We start from the raw sequence: 13,909 nt of genomic DNA, 5'->3' as shown, positions 1-13,909 counted from the left end.
ACTGTTCTTTGCGAACTTCAGTTGCGAAGCAGTAGGCACATTCTTCAGTTGGAAATTACCTCAAAAGGCCCTAAATTTAAGTGGCGGATCTTACTGTATACGCATTGCGCATGTCTATAGCTACAACAGTGTCTACCAAAAGTCTTGGAACACCAACAGAATTATTGTCGATCGCATTAGCTGTTTCTTTTCCTTGGTTTTTTCTCCATTGACATACACTATGCGAATAATGCCTGTTTTTTTTAAACTAGGGTTGTTGTGGTGTATTTTCCACATTGCTGGGTGGGAAAAAAGGGTAACTTAGCTAGCTTAGAAAGGCGTGAATTGGAAATAGCCGAGAATTGACTGAATCCGCTTAAGTGTTCCATGTACTTTCGACAAGCATATTTAAAGAGTGTTGTTATTTTGAAACAGTAGTCAGAACTGTTTGTTAAGTGAATAATATAGTTCAAAATACAGAAGGAATGCCTAACTTTTTTAATTAACGAATTTTGATGTCAACCACAAATTTCACTGATGACAATATTGATTATGATCATGATTATGACAAGATTCTTGCTCAACAAGTATTAGTAGTAAATCTTACCCTTGATCGTGGAGACTGGGGTATCCATTCCGACTCTTTGCACTTTCCCCTTGCTTCGTTGTTATTGTTAATGAATTTTTCGTATAGAGAATTATCGATGTAATTGTGATGTGTAAGTTCCAATACTAAATGCTTGCATATGGATAGCATACAAAACATGATTGTTTACATTGTATTCAATCAATTTTTAGAAATTTAATGCTCTGCCTTGTGAAAGATTTCCAGTACCTGCACGAATATTTTGCCCAGTTTCGTTTCAGCAAACAGTTAGGCCTTCTTTGATAAGAAAATCAGGACTCTCCTTTTTGCAATGTTTGTTGCACATTAGGTACAGTTGGGGTCACAAAGGAATTGAACAACGGGGGTAAAGTTTCTTATCTTTACAGTGTTAGCACTTAATAATTTGCATCAAAATTCCCAAACATTGTTGGCCGGAAGCCCCCGTGCTATTCAAAATCTCTATTATAAACATTAACGTCATTGCAATTTAATTAGCCACCAGGGAGCATTTTACCCTTATTTGGAAAGCTGCAAACAATTCAAAGAATTTTTCCATTTTATCCAGTCAGAAACAATTTGCTTAACAAAGTAATTCAGGTGTCCAGAGTATTATTTTCTTTTCTCATATATCCCTCTCTGAGCTTCAAGATTATAATACGTTTCCAGCATTTTGACAAACATCTTTTCTCTACATATTGTGTAAAATACATAAACTCAATCCCTTGGCATTGCACACTTTATTTTCTAAAAACAGGGCAGCAGCCTGATTTCGCCTTGGACATACATTTTTGGATGTGTGTATGGAGCTAACTCCCTGGGCAGTGGGAGTTTTAAACAAAATTTTCTAGAAATTCCTACAAAGCAATTAAATTTTCCAGAATTTTCTGAGAAATTGGGTGCCTTGTGGGGATAGGCACGCCGGGGGACTGGGGCGCTATATCCCCCTCACTTTTTTGCCGAACTTTTATATTCAGTTGGTGGCATCAAAGGTTATGGGGAAAAGCTACCATGAAAGTTTGCCAATTTATCTAGAGCCCCCCCCACCCCACTCCAAAATGTGCTCTGACTTCCTTCTGAGGTAAGGGTTGTATCCCACTACCCCAGCCACTGCGCTTCTAGCAGTGTGAAAACGAAGCACAAGAGAGGATAACTTGCAATACTTATCATCATTATTACAGAGTAATTTTTCTTCCTCGACGATCATATATAGAACAGAAGTATTCATAGAAAATGACAATAAATTATTTACAAGAATATTCAAACCAGGTATTTCGTATGTTTTGCTATTCCATTTCAACCATATGAACTTTTAATGTATGGTTATGTCCTTGAGCGAAGTTTCAATTAAATAACATGAATATTCAAGTAGAAAATAAAGACAGTAGCTTAAAAATATTGAACAAAATGAATCGGCCCAAAAAAATCTTAAAATACCAGCAAATTCCTTGGTAAAAGATCTTTCCCTTTCTTTCACTGCTTCATCTCATGATCTTTTAGTTATTGTCACGTCTTTTAACAATTTTGACCTCCGCTGTTTACTGAACGACAGTCACTATATCTCTGTTGACGACCTCTGTATATATCTGATTTATTTATAGAAGGGGTCTGGGGATACTCGCCCCAGGATCATGGAAACGGCATGACACAGAGTAGAAATTGTCCAATGAATGCGTCTGTGGTAGTGATTCATCTTGTTGCAAGTAAATGCCCACGACCTTCGAGTTCTCTTAAATACCTCATAAAAATAAAGAATATTTTGGGAAACCCAGTCAGCATCGGTCCTGTTACCTTAGAACCAGGGGGGATATACAAACGCCCCCGTACTTACAAGAAGACGAATGATTGACATACTTCCTCTTCTTATAACAAGCCAATCATTGCTCGCTTTACTGTCTGCTGACCAATCAGGTCAAACGTTTTAGCTACTTGGAGCCTGCATTATTTGCGGCACCGAACGGAATTAAGGATTGGTCTCCTTCTTCATAGATTGAGGTGTGGTTTCAGCGGAATAGTGTGTTTGTTTTTTATTACTTTTTCATGTCTACAAAGTGAGGAAGGGAATATACTACAACAGAAGTTATAATAGCAGACCCTAGGTATGGTATTGTACGCTTTTAAGATTTTTTTTTGCGTGAATATGTATTTCTAACCTCCTCATTCTCCCCTTCCATGCTCTGTGGCCGCCATTTTTAGGTTTCAAGAATGCTTCAAATACCCTAGAGAACGTCTTGCGAGTTTGAGTTAATTTCTAGATTTTGCTATCATTTAGAATTTTAGACTGTTAACCCTTACGTTGTTTGCCATATCATTTGACAATCACCCCTGAATGTCGGTATTTGAAGGGAAGGTATTAGCTCATGACATTGGATAGGCAAGGCCTTGTCTGAGAGTTTAACGTCAGCTTCATTTTCTCATCCTAGTCTTACATCAAGCTGTCATTGCAAATTTCTTGAAAAGTAGGTTGATAAGGCACTATTTAGATACCGGTTGAAACTTATTAGACGTTTAGACCTCGCTATTTTGTGCAAATGGAGGAAATGAAGGAAGCCGAAAACGACCTGGTTTGGAAGTCCAGCTGCAAAGCATTTTGGTTTTTCAGATTGCAATGCTTCGTCAATTTTTAAATCTTCATGTATTGAATGTTTAAGTATCAATATGTGCACCTTATTAGTGCCAAACGCTATTTTCATTTGCAAACTTTTGCATGAGAAAGGAACAACAACCTTTTAGGCCTAGACAAATTGCCTGAAGTTGGGCTGGACTGATTTGTCCTTGATTTTTCCACTGATTTCACAAACTTTAAATGTTTTGTTTCAAACTCTGTTATATTTCAAACACACATGGACTGTAATTCCTTTTGAATTATGGAAAAACTTGAAACTTGGACCATCATACTTGGACCATACCTTATCACTTTTAACTGTTGCCATTTATTATCAACATTGTTTTGATTTGGTGTTCAGCAAATCTCCTCAAGTTTGGTTGGCAGTGTATGTCAAATGCATGCATGAAAGTAGTAAAGTACTTTGGCCTTTGCTTCCCTTAATAAAAATTGCATATCAAATCTTATATAGATAAAAATTTAGTTTATATCTATATAAATGGATATTAATAATATCAACATACCTTCTGATTTGTGAAGAAAAAACCAGCTGAATTGCTCAGAACTCTCTTAACTAGCTTAGAGTTACGTTCCATATTTACCATTAGAATTATTATTTACCATTCCAACTCCTGTTAGAATTATGTTCCTTTTATTTAAATTTAAACTATAAATTGCCCAATATTTATAAATGGGGCAAGCAAAGCCTCAGTTGCCTTTTATTTGTTCCAATATATATACAAGAACCAAATTTTGATGCTGATCTTTTAGTTTCTTTATGCAGTATAGCATAAGCATAAATGTTGCAAAAACCAAGTCACAGAAACATTTATCTTAACAAGAGAATGTTACAAGGTTGATGACAGTGATTTAATTTTTCAGAAATGGCCGCTATCAGAAAGAAATTAGTAATTGTTGGTGATGGTGCTTGTGGTAAAACCTGTCTCCTGATTGTATTCTCAAAGGACCAGTTTCCAGAAGTTTATGTCCCAACTGTATTTGAGAATTATGTTGCAGACATTGAAGTAGATGGAAAGCAAGTTGAATTGGCATTGTGGGATACAGCTGGACAAGAAGACTATGATAGACTGAGGCCACTGTCATATCCAGACACTGATGTTATTCTCATGTGCTTTTCAATTGATGCACCAGACTCCCTAGATAATATCCCAGAAAAATGGACTCCAGAGGTAAAACATTTTTGCCCAAATGTGCCAATAATCCTTGTGGGTAACAAGAAAGATATCAGGAATGATGAAGCCATTAAGAGGGAGTTAACACGTATGAAGCAGGAGCCAGTTAAACCTGAACAAGGCAAGGTAATGGCAGATAACATAGGTGCTTTTGCATATCTGGAATGCTCTGCCAAGACAAAAGAAGGTGTGAGAGAGGTCTTTGAAATGGCAACAAGGGCAGCTTTGCAAGTGAAAAAGAAGAAAACTAAGCGTTGTATCCTGCTGTAGGCTTTTATCATCTGATTGACTATACAGGGTCTCTACATACTTTCACTAGCAAAGAAAACAGCTTTTAAAGAACTGTAATAACTAAGTGTTATGTTTCAAGATGTTTCTACCTTGTTTGCTCAGAAATGATCCACCGTTTGTTTAAGTTATTATTTGATTTTTTTACTATTATCATCACTCAAACATTTAAAGCAAATGAAATCCCCAAATAATGTCAAACAGATATGGTAGTATGACATCCGAAAATGAAGTCTCTTATTCTTATACATTAGAATATGTAATTGTTTGTAGTTAAGCCTATTCAGTATTATTCATGTCCATTTTAGATTAGGACAAGTTTCTAAGACATTATTTTAAGATTTAGTAAGTTGGAGAGTTCCATTTTGATTTATGTTATGCTGCATGTTTGGTTGGAGTAACTTTGTTAGCTGCTGTTCAAATTCATCATAAAGATTGCTAGCATTTCCTATTAAACAATGTCTGGGAGCTAAAAATACAGGAATTGTTGCATTGAAAGTATTAACTCTATATAGTCCCAATTGGGACCACATTTCAATTATTTATAGATTGTAGTGTGAGGAAAATTTGCTAGATATCTTTATGCAAATTGGGAGTTTTTCAAAAAAATACTAATTTTCCAGAAATTTACTGAGAGTTAGAAAATGAATCAAACTTACCCATAACCTCCAACCAGTAATGCAGAAGCTGAAAATTAAGAGTAATCTTGTGCAAAGTTGGATTTGTAAAACTTGAAAAATTGTTGATGACAATGGGTCATCTTAGATGAACTCAACAGCATTTAAAATTCCTTAAGGTTATGTCATTTGGATAGTTTTTTTGAAGGTTTATAATCAAAATTAATTACCTGTAATGTATTTTGATATCTGTCTTGTTTTTACCTGACTAGTGTGCCTTATTTGACAATAATAGTTGAAGGGTCCTCACTTTTAACATTATCACAAAGTTCAGATCATTATAGTAATGGGGAAATAATTGAGAAGTGATCAAAGTTTCAGACCAATGCAGGCCTTGCAAGAAGAGGCTCTTGAGCTTGATCATATGCCTTCACATGTCCCTAGAAAGTACTAGGAGCTTGATTGATCAAGCACCTAGCATATTTATGCTGTGTAAAAACATCAAATGATTAAGCGGGCACTAGGATCTCAGGCAAAAACCAAATATTCAACTGGGCAAGAAAGTTTGATGCAGCTTTACTTGATGTCTTATAGAAATGCAAATGTTGATTTGCCAAAGAACCAAATAAGCACTTTGTATGCATTGAGTTACAAAAGTTGATGTTGTGCTTTTTTTGAATAGTTTTTGTTCTCAAAACTAAGGACCAAAATACTAGGGGACAATGGCCTTTGCCCCTCCCAAAGAAAACTTGAGTAGCATAAGCGCAATACTTTCATTTTGCAAAATATTGTTGTTTTTACACACGGGCTGTCCCCCTAAACAATGAATTGTATCTTGGCATTTGCCAGAAACAGCTAGCCTAACATTTGCTTTTGAGGAAAACAGCTTTGTTTCTAAATAAAACGCCAGTTAAGCGTAGTTTTTTGTGTATGAAAATGAAATGCACTTAAGTTGATGTTTGAAAACCCTAGTTGAAAAGAATGAAATATAAAAATCCAATATTTTTCAATGCCAGATAGTTTGCTAATTTTTCTTGGGAACCTTTAAAAGCTTTCTGTGGTTAAAAGCACATATTGTTCAATTTTTTGCATTCTTTGGTATGGTGGTCAAGAAGTGCAGAACTTTAGTCCCCTTCATCAGTTAAATCATCAACACGCTTTATGGTAAACAAGTCTAATAATTGCAGTTGCTGGGCTATTTAATCCAAGAACAATGGTTTGTCTCCCTGCCTGAGCACCAGGAAAAGTCGCGATTTCAACCCTGGAAGTGGCTGTCTAATTATTTGTGCTAGCCTTTTACAAAGCTGTCTTGGAGTTTGCTTTGAGAAACTTGTCTCACTACCATTAAGAGGTTATTCAAGTGAATTCAAGATGGCAGCAACCGAATGTTTTCGATTGGGCCTAGAGGATTCCTGGAGACTCAAAGTTAGGCTTTTCAAGAATGTAAAGAATGTTTCTGAATTGAAAAAGAAAGTAATTGGAGGCGATATTCAAGCAGCTCTTTTAAGGCCGTCCGTGGTAAGGCTTTCAATTCATTTTATATTAAGTGCTAAAATTAATTCTATCTATCACGTCAGCCAGATTCAGTCTGCAATGTATCTTAGGTGTTTTATCTGCTGAGAGACCTCTTGTGAAAAATAAAAAAGTGGTGGAGAAAAGTTAGTTTCAAATATCATAGAGTCATTTATTTAATTAGGAAACTAGGATCCAGCAACGTGGAACACTTGCTCTGGACAGCAGATATACGAGTGAAACTGTGACAATTGTCAAAATTCTGTATATCTGAAACTTTGTGCCCATGACCTGTGTTTTACACCTGCTGCTCAAAGATCGCAACAAAATCTAGATATATCTTTTGTTCTAGTTTTTTTCTTAACTTTTACCCAATTTCAAGGCTTGTGCTCATATAAAATTGTTCTTACAAAAAAGTTTTGCCTCCTGTATTCTCTACAGTGATTCTCCAACAAAGATCTGCATGACTGTTCTGCTTTTGTGCAAACAATTTTAATCCGAGAATCTTGGGCCTATGGCCACTAATTTTGACCAGCACAGTTTAATCTGTGTTTTATTGACCTGTGCATGACCTGCATTTACGCTTCTTGTTCCTTGAGACAGTGATATCTTCCACAGTTTTTTATAGCTCACATGCCTTGTCATTCTGTTTCAGGTATGTCATAGTTTTTCACTGGTTGTGGCAGCAAACAAAGCTAGACATCAAATGATTCATGGAAAAATGAAAACAAGGACTCTCCATACAGAACTTATCTTCAATCTATCACCTTCTCATAGTGTGAGTGTGTTGAAAGATTTGCATCATTTTTTATTTACATTGAATACCTTAAATTGTATAGATTTGTTAATATTTGTAGAATTGATTTCAACAGAATGGATGTCTCTTGTGCCACTTTTATGCAAATTAGGTTACCTCCAGGCTTTGTAGAGACAAATACAGTAAGAAGCATTGGATGTAAGTACTGGAAGTGCAAAAAATTGCCAGCAAAAAGGTGGTGTGCATAACAATATTTTATTTAATTGTATGCAATCTGTTTATCTTGCAAACAGCATAATTTGCTGGTTCAATGGAGAAAGCCTAAAGGAATAATTTTACTTTGAAGGCAGGCCTATAAACACATATTAGAATTCTTTTAAATATCTAAATGTTGATTACAATTTCATGTGGTTTAAAACTTCATTAATATACAAATAATGAAACCAGATTGCAGCAGTCTTTTTGAATGGCAAATTTTCATCATATATTTATGTTTGCTGATTGAAGAGAACTGTTAGAGGCACTTTTCATGAAAAGAGCAAGCAAATTTTAAGTTTCTAGAAGACTGCTATGAAATCTTTCTTTCTGGTGCTTTAATTCATATAAAAAGTCTAAATCTTGAGTAAGTTAAGGCATGCCCTTTTGGGTTAAATTTCCAAGTTAGCAGAGAGTTTATCAACCAGGGGCAAGTAGAGGAATTTTTGCAAATTGAACAAAGTGCTCTTGAAGTGAAAATCAGCTGATTTTTCTCATACGACTCACAATTCAAATTGTTATTACCAACCTGTGGTGAATGTCAGCTTGGCTGATTTAATTTATGTAAAATCCTCTTGTCTTTCTTTATTTAATACCAATCTTAAACATTTTAATGAAAAGAACATTTGCCTTGGCAGTTATCTATGTTGAAATTGCTAAAGTCTTGATTTGATATCAAAATGGGCTTGAGTCAAACGATTTCAGTTTTAGATAGAATATTATTTTTGTCATTAAATTGTTATTTTATTTGGATCAAGCCTTAACTATTCTAATGTCATTTCTTTATGAAAAGACTTTTCTGCCATAGCTTGGAGACAAAAGCGAAAAGCCTTTCATGCTCCAGCTGTCATGAGCTGTCTGCTTTAAGAATTATCTATTATCAAATACTATGTAGACTGTGGTACCTACTGGAGGAAGGGCTTATTGTAAAAATGCTCAAAGAAGCTGAAATGACTTAAGGGAAAGGTGGTAGGCTTGAGGTCAAATTATTTGTTGTCTTTCTTAACTGTTATTTCCAATTAGATTCAAGCCATCTCAAGAATGGGCTATGTTCTTGCCAATGGTTTTTAGTAGCGCTTTCAAAAAAAGACATTTACATCCTGTTTCTACTTATTTTTTGCTAAGGTGATTGACATCTTGCTTGATTTTCTGCATAAGGTTATGCAAGCTGTCAGAACTGTTTACTGTTCCATTATTCGTGGCTAACAGATTTGTTTATTTATTCTCATATTTAGTTCTCCTTATAGATTTCAGATTCACTAAAGAAGTTTGGAGTTGAAGATAAAGATACAAGCTTGCTACTTGCATGCTTATTTGATGTGGAGAAAGAGGATAAAGTAAGTTTCACAAATATTTTTGTTTTGTTTTTATTGCTGGTATTGGATCAGGGCTGCTGGAGCCAGGGAGTTCTTTCCCTCCATATATGTCCAAAATCATTAGGCTTTTCATGTGTCTATATTAATTGTCCAAGAAAATCCAATTGGCCTTACATATATCATATAGGATCGCCTTTCTGGGGAGCGGCTATCTAGAGGATGTCATTTCAACTCACATCAAGAAAAAAATTGCCAATGACTTTGTGGAAATTAAAAACTTTACTAAAAATGACGAGTATAAAAGGCCAGAATAAAGTTTCGAAAGAACAAATGGTAAATATATATCCAGTTTTAGATAGAGATTGGGCGAACACATGACCAGTATAGTTGGCCAATCAGTACTGCGTGGCTATAGGAAAATTAACATTGGAGTCCAAAAGAAAAAAACGAACTCTCTGTCTACACAATAGCAGCTTTTTCGTTTGTATGAGTTACGTTGTCTATGAGTTTACGTCCCATTGTGATTCTGGCTACGTAGGACGCATAACGCAAAGATTAGGGGATAGAGTAAAGCAGCATGTGTTTTCAAGCATTAGGAACAAAACTCTCCTCCAAAGAGAACAGCCTCCTCGGTCTTGTAGATCAAAAACGACAACCAAAAAATGCAGTTCTGCTATCGGGCAGCATTTACTAGAACCTAGATTGTGCAAAAAAATATAATGGCGACATGTTTCGAATTATTCGTAGAGCCTCATCGTCGTTCCATGTTACAGTTTTGGGATCTATCTACATAAACATGGAAAAGCCACTATTGCGTAGACAGAAGGAGTTCGTTTTCATCTTAGGACTCCGATAGGCAAGCGGCACTGATTGGGCAACCTCAACAGTTCTGTGCGACAAAAATGTTTCAAATTTTTGCTTTCTTCAAAGCCATTTTCAAATTCTGTACCAAAAAAATATTGTTTGCAAAAATCATGTTTTTGTCCAATCTTTCTGCAAGGTCACTAAACTTTCTATGAAATGAAAGTTGAATAGTTTTAAGGTTAAATTGTTATAAGAGTGCGAAATAAAATATGTAGGATAAAATTTGTTCATGAATCAATCTTGAACTAGATTCAACTCCTCTTCGTGAAATTATAGTATAATTGGCAGAGCCCGGTCATCTTTCCATCCAACAGTTTTGGAATCGACCTACATACAAACGAAAAAGCCGCCATTGGGTAGACAGAACGAGTTCGTTTTCTCTTTTGGACTCCAGTGGTAATTTTTCTTCAGGCACGCGGCACTGATTGGTCAACTATACCGGTCTTGTGCTTGCGTTTTTCTGATTGGCCAATGTCGATCCGAAACTGGGTATATACTTTTCATCGTGTTTTTTCGGACCCTTTTTCTGACGTTTTATGCTCTGAGGAGTATTTGCTTTTTTCAAAGGCATTTTCAAGTTCTGTACCGCCAAAAAACTGTTTTCATGAAATAGTGTTTAAACCCAAGAAAGACCAGATCAGATACTTGAATTCATTGCAAATATCATAATGTTTTACACAAAAAATTAAGCAGTTTCTAGGATGATGCAGGCAAAGAAAGCTTTTGTTGTTTTATAAAAGGGGAATTACATTTTGATTAATTATTCATCGGGGAGTGATAATGTAGACTCAACCAATAAAAGACTTTTGTTAAACTTTGCAATAATGTGACGTCAGAAGACATAACAAAAATCTGCTCAGAACTATTAAATTTGAGTCAGAAGTCACCCAGATAAGGTTTTCCCTATTATTAAACTCACTTACACAGTAAGGGTCCTCCCAAGTAATACAAACCCTATCTTAAAATTTAAAGACAAAATCAAAGTTCCCGATAATTTTTAATCGGAGGGGGACTCCTGCCCTGATAATTTCCGCACCTGCTTGCGTCATATAAATATGATTTTGGCATGTTTTGCTCTAGTGTCGTCCATTTCATTGTGTTTTTTCTTTAAGCTAAAATTTAGAACTCAAAAATCTATTGAATAACCATTATAAGCCAAAGAGAACCATCTGTTCTTTTGAATCTCATTCGAGGACATGTATCATGTTTTTTAGAATTTTACTCCAGAAGAGGTATCATATTTTCAGCATTTATTCTAAGACAGGGTCATAATTTTTCTGGCAGGCAAATCTTCGTTATTTCTCCCAATGGGAAATTGCAAGTTAGTAACCTTTATTCAGAAACGGTGGTCCCATTAGCTTCCGGGTCATCCGCTGACTGTCTGTAGTGAAGTCATCTTTTAACTTGCATATTTTCTTCAGATTGAATCATATGTTAATGAGATAGATGGAGAAAGTTGCTCAGTTGATGAACTACCAACGTTTTGCAATGAAGAAGAAATCAAAAAGGTATTAAATGTTATTTTCTAGTTACCCAATAAAGGATGAAATGATGGTCTAGTCCACATTAAAAGAGACGTTAATCGATGTATGACGGACGGTTCTGACGGACGGTTCTGACGGACGGTTCTGACGGACGGTTCTGAATCGCTACTTCACAGTTTTCACACTTAATGTGCTCATCAGGCAACAGCATGTACAGCTCTGCCTATACAGTATCAGGCACTTTATGACAGACCGGTTGACAGTAATCTTCGTTAGATTTTAAGAGAGATTTTCATAGCCTAGCAAGAAATAGATCTCTAGAATGACTTTTTGACATATGGACAAAAACGAGCTTACATTTGATTAGATATTTGGCCCCCCCCCCCCATTTTTTTGCGTGATGCGTTATTGGCCATATTTTCGTGCGTGAAATCGTGAAATCGTTATTTTTTATGCATGATTTCGTGAATTAAGATTCCTGCGTGAAGCGTGAAACGTGAGTTTTCCTTGCGTTATGTCGTGAAAAGGCTTTAACTATCCGTGAATTCGTGAATGAAATTTTGAATGATAATTTAAAAAATTGCCTCAATTTGGTGCGTAATAAACCAATAATAGTTAAATCTCAAATTAGTATATTTGAGGTTGAAGATAGTGTTGTAGTCCTTCAAACAATTTGAAGAACAATTTGATTAAATAGTGATTTGTTCTATAGTTAACGGGAATGTTGTGCTAAACGTTTCATCATGGTTTTTGTATTCGATTGGGAGATCTCCGTTATCAATATATCATGTAAAGCTTTTTTTTCTTCTTCTTCTTCTCTCGGCTTTTCCTACCTCAGGTAGGTTAGCCGGTGCGGATCATACACCTCCACTCCTTCCTGTCTGCTGCCATTTCCTTAGTGACGCAAACCTCCTCCATGTCTCCTCTAACACAATCCTCCAATCTTCTCTTTGGCCTTCCCCGCTTTCTCTTCCCCACTTTCATGCTTCTCATTCTTCTACCCATGTAGGTATCCTCTTTTCTGGCCACAATATCATATAAAGCTTTGCAAGAAAAAAGCTTTGTTACCATGTGACTCTTGATCAGGTCTATTCCTGGCAAAGAGTAACTTCTTCTATGGTGATCATTAAATTCATGTTCTTGCTTAATTACTATGTATGTTTTTACAGATGTACAAAGTCACTGATGAAGAACTAAACATTGGGACATTAGCAGAAGCAGTTGCATTCAGAATTGCAGTTAAAGAGGCTTCTTAAACATGATGAAACATAATTTGAGTATCAAATCGAGATGACAGCATGTCTTTTGATGTACACCGCTAAGGCTTTAAAGAAGGAGATTCCTTGCTGGGGAAAGAACACTTTCAATATACCTGGATTTATCTAGCGTTCAAAAAGACACTTGATCATTTTTTTGAGACATCTCCGGCTAGATAGACATCTTTGAGAATTGTGGTACTCGGTTGTTATATCACAACGCTCCTTTCAAAAAATTTTTGAAATTGCTTTTTGTTAGGCACGCGTCTGTATAAGTCAGAACTACCATGTTCTGTTAAAATCACAAAAAGGAAAAAGAGAAACTTCATGTAGGAATAAGATAAAAGGTAGCAAGATAAATTAAGTGAATTATTTCCATTTTTCAACCCTGCATGTCTAGCACAAACATGAGGAACTTGATCCGTGAAAACGTCCCCTAGTAAGAAAATTTACTGACCGGGAGTTCCTTTTCGAACAATCAAATGACCTAGGCATTTTTCAATTCCCCACGTCGTCTGCAAACTGAGTTTTTTTTCCCGAGTCAGTGTTAGATTCTCTCTCTGGCATGATATAAAAACTTCCAACTTGTTATGTCACAAAAGGCGAGAATTTTTAGAGTTAAACCAAATAACGGTTTCTAGAGAGATTAATTACCTATTTGATTCCAATTTACAAGTTTTGACCCGATTTCTATTTTAACCCCGTGCGCTGCCAATATGATAGCAAATTTTAAATATCTTTTCTACTTTTTGAATATGTTAAAAGTCTTTGTTCTCCGGTTTACTCTTGCGTGTAATTTCCGTGAAGCTCAAACCATGGTAAATGAATAGACTTTTTAGAAAGTTCAATATATTTGTTAAGAATGCAAAAAAGATTATTCATACCTCGGAATTTTCTTGCATGTAATTATGTGCATTAAGGTAGATATCCACTATAGCCCCTGTTAATTTTGGGGTTGTCTTCCAAGCAAAACATTCTCATTTTCAGGGTTGATACCCTGGGAGGCCTTGACTACCATAGAGTAACCCTCAAGTTCATTCTTACTGTAGTAAACTTTGCATTTTTGTATTTTTATTTACTCAGACAGTTTTCTCTTTAGAGTGCCCACATGAAGTTGAAAGTTCTTGCGTCTAAGCTACGTTGTACTAACAATTAAAAAGTCTATGGAGTCATCTTTTC

At 35.7% G+C, this 13,909-nt stretch overlaps 2 protein-coding genes across 2 annotated transcripts; both read left to right on the top strand.

Moving 5' to 3' along the window:
• Window positions 1–2,521: 2,521 nt before the first annotated feature.
• Window positions 2,522–5,526, top strand: LOC135692385 (ras-like GTP-binding protein RHO). The gene is made up of 2 exons (XM_065210474.2): window positions 2,522–2,682; window positions 4,071–5,526. The coding sequence occupies exon 2, from the start codon at window positions 4,073–4,075 to the stop codon at window positions 4,649–4,651; it is 579 nt and encodes a 192-aa protein (XP_065066546.1). The 5' UTR covers window positions 2,522–2,682; window positions 4,071–4,072; the 3' UTR covers window positions 4,652–5,526.
• A 152-nt stretch (window positions 5,527–5,678) lies between these two features.
• On the top strand, window positions 5,679–12,808 carry LOC135692387 (EKC/KEOPS complex subunit TPRKB). The gene is made up of 5 exons (XM_065210475.2): window positions 5,679–6,804; window positions 7,454–7,576; window positions 9,058–9,147; window positions 11,412–11,498; window positions 12,644–12,808. The coding sequence occupies exons 1-5, from the start codon at window positions 6,658–6,660 to the stop codon at window positions 12,728–12,730; spliced, it is 534 nt and encodes a 177-aa protein (XP_065066547.2). The 5' UTR covers window positions 5,679–6,657; the 3' UTR covers window positions 12,731–12,808.
• The last annotated feature ends 1,101 nt before the right edge of the window (window positions 12,809–13,909 follow it).

The sequence above is a fragment of the Rhopilema esculentum genome, chromosome 3 (genome assembly GCF_057945365.1).
Source record: "Rhopilema esculentum isolate cy_ngs chromosome 3, ASM5794536v1, whole genome shotgun sequence".
Taxonomy (NCBI): domain Eukaryota; kingdom Metazoa; phylum Cnidaria; class Scyphozoa; order Rhizostomeae; family Rhizostomatidae; genus Rhopilema; species Rhopilema esculentum.
Note: the sequence above shows the minus strand (reverse complement) of the source record. Positions and strands in the feature narration are given on the sequence as shown.

Excerpts from the sequence above, each read along its gene's own strand:
- LOC135692387 (XM_065210475.2), top strand. The coding sequence starts at position 6,658 with ATGGCAGCAACCGAATGTTTTCGATTGGGCCTAGAGGATTCCTGGAGA. Across the intron at positions 6,805-7,453 it reads CTCTTTTAAGGCCGTCCGTG|GTATGTCATAGTTTTTCACT; the intron begins GTAAGGCTTTCA and ends ATTCTGTTTCAG. Across the intron at positions 11,499-12,643 it reads ATGAAGAAGAAATCAAAAAG|ATGTACAAAGTCACTGATGA; the intron begins GTATTAAATGTT and ends ATGTTTTTACAG.
- LOC135692385 (XM_065210474.2), top strand. The coding sequence starts at position 4,073 with ATGGCCGCTATCAGAAAGAAATTAGTAATTGTTGGTGATGGTGCTTGT.